This window comes from Parasteatoda tepidariorum, chromosome 9, assembly GCF_043381705.1.
Source record: "Parasteatoda tepidariorum isolate YZ-2023 chromosome 9, CAS_Ptep_4.0, whole genome shotgun sequence".
Taxonomy (NCBI): Eukaryota; Metazoa; Arthropoda; class Arachnida; order Araneae; family Theridiidae; genus Parasteatoda; species Parasteatoda tepidariorum.
Window position 1 is genome coordinate 62,882,802 of NC_092212.1, and position 8,939 is coordinate 62,891,740.

Consider the following 8,939-nt stretch of genomic DNA (forward strand, 5'->3'; position numbering starts at 1 on the left):
GATTTAAAATCAAATTTTTTTTAAAAATACTTGTACTTTTACTCGTTACTTTTTAAAAGTAACGTTGCCATACATGCTTATTTGTCCCATAAATTTCGAAGGGTCAAGAGACTCAAAAAAAAAATTTGACATAAAATAACTTTAAAACAAATGACAACATTTTGATAGTAAAAAACACTGAATTGCAATGTTTCTGAAACACATTGTTTCATCGAATAGTTTCTATACCATAGACGCACTTGTTCAATTATATAAGACCTCTTCTTCCCTTCCTTCTTATCCTACTAATTTGAATCAGATTAGATCCATGAGTTTATTTGTCCTCATCACTCCCAGAACTACATCAGGTTGCTTTAAAAGGTCATCCCGCAACAAACTTAGAAGGTGTTGAGAAGTAGCTCCATTCGTATTGCACTTTGTAAAAATCTCCAACTTCTTGTTACCTCACGAGAATCTGATGGTCCTTAAGTGACCGAAAGTAAACTGTTGATACGACTATTAATTATAGCCGTCTTTAGTATGTATCATGTTAATTTGAGTTAAAATTAGATAACACATATTAACGTTAAATTAAGAATTTAATGATTTAAAATATTCCTGATTACATATTGATACAATAACATTAAGTAATACAAAAGGGAGAAAGAAGCTAGGATTACTCACCAGGGCGTCATATCGTAATCCAGTCACCTTCCATCAGCTTCTACTGATTCCTAATTAGGTGCAACCCCTACAGCAAGAGAGAACCTCGCCAAACTCACCCTTTGGCTCACTTTATCGATGTTTTTGGCGCACTAACTATATTGGGACTCCTTGCTCTGCATCATCCCTCCCCCGCCACAGGCGAGGGATTACCGAGAAATTCATTGACGCACTTGGTGAGGAACCTAGCTCTCTAAATGTGAAAAAAATTAATTAGTGTCCAAAGCAAAGTTCATCAGTTCAAGAAGTTGTAATCCTTGGCGGCATCTTCTGGCACTAGAAACAATGTCCAGCTGGATCTCGCAGGTTAATGTCCAAGCTAATGCTTCGTCTCTCGTAGTCAGATGTAGGCTGCTGAGTTCTTTCGGAGGAAGTGGAGAAGCATGTATTTGAGATGCAGCTGTTTTTGGCAACGAAGGTGGTTGTGGAGGAATCCTACCAAATGATAAAACTGGCGGAGCAGGGAAATCCAGTTGAAGGATAGGTGGAGGAACCATGTGAGTGGGAACAGTCATTGTGGCACCAACAGTACGCAGAGCCTTAGCAAACACTCGATGAGATGATCAGCAAACACTTCATGGGAACGATCAACAAACATTCGAGGAGGATGGTCAAGTAGCTCCTGGTGCAGTAGCTTTGAAACCAAGACTTCACCTTAATTGTGCTAGCAGGTAGTCCTAATTGTCGCTCTATTTCTTTTCCGTCATGACTAAACTCTAAATGCAAGTATAAGTAACACCAATAGTTTTGTAAGTAAAGGTATCAGTTAGTCCAATGGGACCAAAATTAGCCAGGGATCACAGGCCCCCGGTGAGCATCCTAGATTTCCCCCGTAATTTAAATGATTGTATTATATAACTTTATTATTTAAACTAATTTTAAATGAATTCGAGCTCTTGATCAGGGTGTTAGAACCAATTTACAAATTAACCTTAAGTAAGAAATAAATTATTTCATTACAACTTTTCCAGGTGATCAGACTGAAAAAACTAAAATAAACTTAACCTATCTCTTAAAAAAAATTTTTACATAAAATAATTCTACTATTATACAATTTGACCTGCAAGCATTTGAAACAAGAAAATAAAATCGCGTAACTAGAATTTTCAGCACGTGCATAATTCAATATAAGTTTTTTTTAAGCAAATTAATTCAAAAATTTTTTAAATATCTCTGAAACAATTAATAAATAAATGGAATTAAAAAACATTGCGCGAATGAAACTTAAAACTTAAGCTAGATTAATTAAGATTAGTAAAATACTGCGTTGTTCCTTAACCCGCGTGGTAAGGTGTCTCGGCACCATTGATACGACTATTGATATCAAATTAGTATGTATCATGTTAATTTGAGTTAAAATTAGATAACACATATTAACGTTAAATTAAGAATTTAATGATTTAAAATATTCTTGATTACATATTGATACCATAACATTAGGTAATACAAAAGGGGGAAAGAAGCTAGGATTACTCACCAGGGCGTCATATCTTAATCTAGTCACCTTCCAACAGCTAGGTAACGCTTCTACTGTTTCCTAATTGGGTGCAACCCCTACAGCAAGAAGGAACCACGCCAAAATCACCCTTTGGCTCACTTTATCGATGTTTTTTGGCGCACTTACTATTTTGGGACTCCTTGCTCTGCATCACTGTGTTAAAGCAGTTAAGTCCTTCCTATTCCTCTCAAATTTGAGGGCAGTAGCTGGACCTTTACTGGCTTCTATACCATAGATGCACTTGTTTGATTACTTAAGAACTCTTCCTCCCTTCTCTCTTATCCTACTGATCTGAATCAGATTAGATCCATGAGTTTATTTGTCCTCCTCACTCCTCGAACTACATCAGGTTGCTTTAAAATGTCATCCCGCAACAAACTTAGCAGGTGTTGAGAAGTAGCTTCATTCGCATTGCACTTTGTAAAAATCTCAAACTTCCTGTTACCTCACGAGAATCTGATGATTCTTAAGTGACCGGAAGTAAAATGTGTTAAAGCAGGTAGGTCTTTCCTGTTCCCCTCAGATTTTAAGGCAGTACCTGGACCTTCACTTGCTTCTATATCATAGATGCACTTGTTTGATTACTTAAGAACTCTTCTTCCCTTTCTCTTATCCTACTGATCAGAATCAGATTAGATCCATGAGTTTATCTGTCCTCATCACTCTTCGAACTACATCAGGTTGCTTTAAAATGTCATCCCGCAACAAACTTAGCAGGTGTTGAGAAGTAGCTTCATTCGTATTGCAATTTGTAAAAATCTCAAACTTCCTGTTACCTCAAGAGAATCTGATGATTCTTAAGTGACCGGAAGTAAAATGTATTAAAGCAGTTAAGTCTTTCCTGTTCCCCTCAGATTTTAAGGCAGTACCTGGACCTTCACTTCTATAAACTGGTGATTGCCTTCAAGAAATGACAGTTGAGTTGAGTTGTTGAGTACAGTCAAAGGTTTCTCACTTGACTGAGAGGCAGCAGTGCTGCTAGTTTATCCGATATATCATTATATTTCAGATTAGCATGAGATGAAATATTTGACATGTTTATTGTTCAAAAAAACTTAAACTCAACGTTTTTTTAATGGATAGCAACAGAAGTGGAGTTTATTTTTAACCTGAAGTGAACGTGTGCATTTTTCTAAAACAGTATGCAGTATGATCGAATAAATTTTAACAATTAATTGTTTTTAGTACAAGGAATACACGTAAAAAAAAAGGTTAATGTTTATAAAATCTGGGAAAATTTTTATGCCAAGATGAATTCATTTGAAACTTTATTTTTATTTTGAAATATTATGCAAAGGCATTTTTTTTGCAGAAATCTTGAAAAAGATCAAACGAAAGTTAATTTCAAGAAACAAAATTTTCTACATATTAATTGCAAAGGTAAATTCCAATAAATTCCAATAATCCTTACTTATTTAAATAAACTTTACCTTTTTATTATTTTCGAAATTTTCTGATAAATAATATATTTATATGGGAACTTCGAAAATTATCTCTAACTAAATCGTTTTTCTTCTTTGATAGATTGCTTCGATTTATGATGGGTAAAAAAGATCTGAAGATCGATTTTGAAGTGCAAAAGCTATTAATGTTGCTGATGAAATCAGAAAATGCATCAATCGACCAATTTCTGCTGTATGATGGAATAAATTAAAGACGTATTTACAGAAATATTTTGATAGCAATAGAAATTTCTATTGAAATCAATGAAGTTAGCTTTAAAGAATTGTCCAATATTTTGGCATTACTGAGTGATGTAAACATTTTCCCCAATTTAATTTCTTGCTTTCATTTTGATGATAATCCTTTTAAATTGACTAATGTTGTTATAGTGGCTTGTAAACACAATCGGTTAGAAATCTTGAACCAAATATTCAGTGAGGATTCTTCGATTATCAGTGATCTCTCCACTAAAGTTGATGGAACATTTCCTTTGCCTGGCGATAATGATGAAGAAAGTCACAATGCCTTTTATTATGCTGCGCGCTCAGGAAATACGAAACTTCTTGAAGTTTTAATGAAGAAGTGGCCATTGGATTATTTTTCATCACATGCTGAAGAACTGTGTTTTCTTCTGTCAAAAAGCTTGAATGAGTTACTGTTAAAAAATGTTGATGTTTCAACCGAAATGAAGATATATATACATAGTTTTTTGCTTGATAATTATTTTGAGCAAGTCATTCCATCAGATTCAACTGATTATTCTCATGACGATATCCAAGAAAGTTTGTCAGTTATTTTGGAGTATAGTGATTTATATCAAACAATGAACAAAACGAGCGAATCTAAGATCATGCAGGTGTTCTTAGCAAAACAGATTGCACTAAAAATAATGACTTTAAAAAAATTGCTAAAATCTACATATGACAGAATTCCTTGGGAAGAAATGGAATTTCACTTAATTTCCTTTATCCGGTATCTGAACAATCAAGGAAGTTACATCAATTGCTTTGTAACAGAGAATGACTTTGTGAAATATCTTAATAATTTTTGTGAGTGTCTGGTCTATGAAACCAAGGAAATTAATAAAATTGACAAGGAAGTGTTAAGTAAGCTTCCTGAAAAATTAAAACGTTATGATGTTGTAACAAGCATCATTTCTAAATATCCGCATTTTGAAGAATTTTACCAAAATTATGAGGTAATTCGTGATTATGAATCTCTCAATATTATTAAAAAATATGTGGACGTAGTGACTGAAGTGAACAGTCTTGAAAATAGTGGAAAAACTGTCATCATTAGAGCCTTACAAGTTTTGGGAGAGAATTTTAAAAATACTCTTGAATCGCCAAAACTCTCTCCCGCCACTAACGATTTTTTGATGGTGTTCATACCAAACAAAACAAATACTATTCTAAAATTTTTAAGAGATTCTTTTTCCCATGGTTTTCCTTTATCAACATTCAAAGATATTGAGGAACTTTACGGTACTGAGTTTTACACATTTGTTCAGAATGATGTGAAAAGTTTAAGTTGCGCTGTAACTTCAGTTCTCCAGAAAATAAAGTTTCGAACTGTCAGAACTTTATTGGAGAGAATTTGCAATTGCAAAGACATTGGTGAATATAAGACATTTCTCGCATGATTCGACTTGTATATTTTGAGAATGATATAACAGATATTTTACCAAGTAACGACAATACAGTAATTACTGTATTAGAAAAATTAATTGCTGACTTAAGTGAAATTATAAAAGTGAAAACACATTTTGAAGAGAGTATATTTTTAGAAATAGCAAGTATAATTAATTTTGAAAAGAGTTTTCTAAATAAGTCCAAACTTGAGTTGGAGTTCTATATCAACACGCTATGTCGTGCATCGATCCCTGACAGTATTTTGAATAGTTACACTATTTCTGAGAAAAAGAAGAAAATCAAGCACATGCTAAATGGTATAAACTCTGTAATGGTTCCAGAAAGCTTAAGAAGAATAGGATATTTAACTAATGAAATTTTCAAACATATTTTGTATAATAAAGATGAGCAAGATATGTCAAATATTTATTCTATAGTTTTGAAAATATTTTACATAACTGAATGTCAAGGAGATGAAATCAAACACCTTCAGGAACTTAAGAAGAATTTCACGAAGACTAAAAAAATAACTATTAATAATATCAGAAAAATAAAAAAATCTACAACAACGTCTTATCGAGATATCTTGTCAGATGATATTACATCTTTGAGAAAAATAATACGTGAACATAATTTATCTGAATTTAATACAGAATCCTTTTTCATCTATAAAAATGATTTTAAAATGCAAGTAGAAATTGAAATGCTTACATTATCAATTTTGTCTAGCTTAGAGTATTCCAATCTATTTTTGATTACGACTCAGCTATCTAACGAAGAGGGTCCTCTATTAGTTGGCAAATATCTAAGGAATTATCTAGCTCATGGAAATGCTGTTGCGGACATTTTAATGGATTCCACTCAGTCATTATTTATATTTACTTTGAAGATTATCAAGCATGATATTTATCGAAAGGGAAATTTTAGAATAAAGCGCATAAAGAATCTATGGAATGCAAAATCTATTGTTGAAAATCAAGAAAGTCTGTTTTGTGCTTTGTCTAACGGCTCCTTAGCTAATGTGAAACATTGGATGAAAGAAGGAGCAGATATTTACGGAAGGGATCCTGACAAGAAAACAGCTTTGCATTTTGCTTCAAAATCTTTTAACATTACTATTATAAAGTTCTTAATTGATCGCGGATTAAATCCAAAGACCAAAGATGTTAATGATATAAATATTCTTCACATAGCAACTGCATCAGGATGTAAGGAAGCAGTTTCGTATATTATAGAAGATTTGGAAATATCAGTTGATGAAAAATTAAAATATAATCAAACAGCTCTTCATATTGCAGCAGAAAAAGGATTTTTTGATGTCGTTGAAATTTTACTTCATCACAAAGCTACAATCAACGTTGGTCAGTTTCATGAGACGCCACTGTACAAAGCTGTAATTAATGATAAAGCAAAAACCGCTGACTTATTACTTCAGAATGTTCAGGATATAAATTCAATCCGACATGCATCAGGAAAGACTTTATTACATGTGGCTGCTGACTTGGGACACAAGAGCATGGTGGAATATTTACTCTGTAAAGGAACAGATGTTAATTCTGTATCTGATACACGGGTCACACCATTGCACAAATCTGCTTACGCTGGTCATCTAGAAATTGTCTCATTATTGATTTCTAATGGGGCAATCGTAAATGCTAAGGATTCAGCTGACAACATTCCACTTCATTTTGCTGCTTTTAATGGACAGTCATCGACTGCTGAAATTTTATTAACACATGGTGCAGATTTCAATGCTTTTAACAAAGAAAAACTTTCACCTTTGCATCGAGCCATTTTGAATGGACATATAAATGTATTGAAATCTTTCATTGAACACGGCGCAAGTATTGAAGATGTTGAAAGACGGGGTTTTCCAGTATTTGAATATGCAATCCCTCATAATAACTTAGAACTCATAAATATTTTAATCGAAAATGGAATGTCGATTAACATAAGGGACCCTAATGGTTGTACTCCTCTTCATCAAAGTATAAGAAATGGTTCGGTAAATATTTCGCTGAAATTAATCGAATGGGGAGCCGACATTAATTCAGTAGATAAATTCAATCTTACTCCTTTGAGCCTTTCTATCAAACTTGGTTATTTTGAAATAGTAGATAAACTGTTATCCGAACAGGCAAATATTCATTCTGTAGATTATAAAGGACACACTTTGTTGCATATGTGTGTCTTAAATTTTAAACTTTGGGACTCTATGGGTGAAGAATATTTTACAGAGACCTACAATAATTTAGTTTCTAATCCGAGTAGGCTTAACATTTTTAAAAAGCTGGTAGAAAATGGAATTAGTATTGAAAGTGAGAATATCTTTGGCAGAACTCCGTTGCACTTAGCTTGCATCTCAGGCTATGATGACATCGTTCAGTATTTAATCCCTAAATTATTTGACATTAATGCTTACGACAAACTAGGGTATACACCCTTACATCATGCTGTCAGACATAATCACCTGAATGTCTTAAATATACTGTTAGACAGTAAAAACTGTTGTTTGGATTCCAAGACGTTTAAAAACGAAACAGCTCTATGCTTAGGTGTATTAAACAATTATACAGAATCAACGCAACTGTTAATCAAATATGGAGCTGATGTGAATGATGGGGATCCTCTTCATGAAGCTCTTATGCGTGGAAATCAGGATATGTGTATAATTCTTCTAGAAAACAAATCAACCAATATCGAAAAGCAGTTTAAAGATAAATCTGAAACGCTTCTTTGGTTCGCCGTGAATAAAGGTCTGAAACGTGTGGTATCTTTTGTTCTAGATAAAAAGAAACTTTCGACGTCTGATGATTTAAATGAAATCTTATACTTTGCCCTTCACGGGGGTTACGATGACATTGTAAACATTTTATTAAATCATGGAGCTGATGTAAACTTTATTTTTAAACTAAATTTTTCCCCTTTGCATCTAGCAGTGTTTTGTGGACATTTCGACATCATTAAACTATTGTTAGAAAGAGGAGCAGATTTTAATAAACTGAATTCCGAAAATCAGAGACCGGTTGATTTGGCTGTATTTCTGGGTCATTTGGAATCTGCGCAAATATTTTTTCAGAAAAAAATTATAGACATAAATGAAAAAATCCATGGCGATTCTACTTTGTTAAATTTAGCTGCTGAATGTGGACACCTGGACTTAGTAAAATTTCTCATAAATGAAGGTGCCGATTTAAATGTAATTGGAAGTTTCGGCTCAAAACCCATACACATAGCTGCTTATTATGGACATTTGCACATTGTTAAATACTTTATTCAACGCGATGAAAAACTGCTAACAGACCGTGGATGGGCAAATATGAGTCTTCTTCATTACGCAGCCGGTGAAGGCCAAACAGAAGTTGTTAAATATCTAATTGAAAAAGGAATTGATGTCAATGATGAGTGTGACGATGGATTCCGACCAATTCATTTTGCAGTAAAGTTTAACCATGAGGAAGTAATCAAAGTATTGCTAAACTATGGTGCTATTTATGACTGCGTTATATTGCATGAGATTGAAAATAAAGACATTAAAGGAATCTTTCTGATGACAAAAGAACTTTTTCATTCAGTTATAAGCAATAATATTTCAAAAGTTATATCACTTGTTGATGAGGGTGCGTGCATCAATGATAAGGATTCAACAGATAGTACGGTTTTGC

The 8,939-nt window shown here is 33.3% G+C and overlaps 2 protein-coding genes across 2 annotated transcripts in view; both read left to right on the forward strand.

The window, feature by feature from the left end:
- Positions 1–4,217: 4,217 nt before the first annotated feature.
- LOC107440010 (uncharacterized) lies at positions 4,218–5,285 on the forward strand. Its single transcript, XM_043056628.1, has one exon. It carries the CDS (start codon positions 4,218–4,220, stop codon positions 5,283–5,285), a length of 1,068 nt encoding a protein of 355 aa, XP_042912562.1.
- Positions 5,282–8,939, forward strand: part of LOC107440009 (serine/threonine-protein phosphatase 6 regulatory ankyrin repeat subunit B-like) — a 17,973-nt gene continuing 14,315 nt past the window's right edge. Inside the window, exon 1 of the mRNA XM_071185836.1 lies at positions 5,282–8,932. Coding sequence (XP_071041937.1) covers positions 5,282–8,932 — 3,651 coding nt within the window. The remainder of the gene's footprint in view (positions 8,933–8,939) is intronic.

Excerpts from the sequence above, each read along its gene's own strand:
- LOC107440010 (XM_043056628.1), top strand. The coding sequence starts at position 4,218 with ATGAAGAAGTGGCCATTGGATTATTTTTCATCACATGCTGAAGAACTG.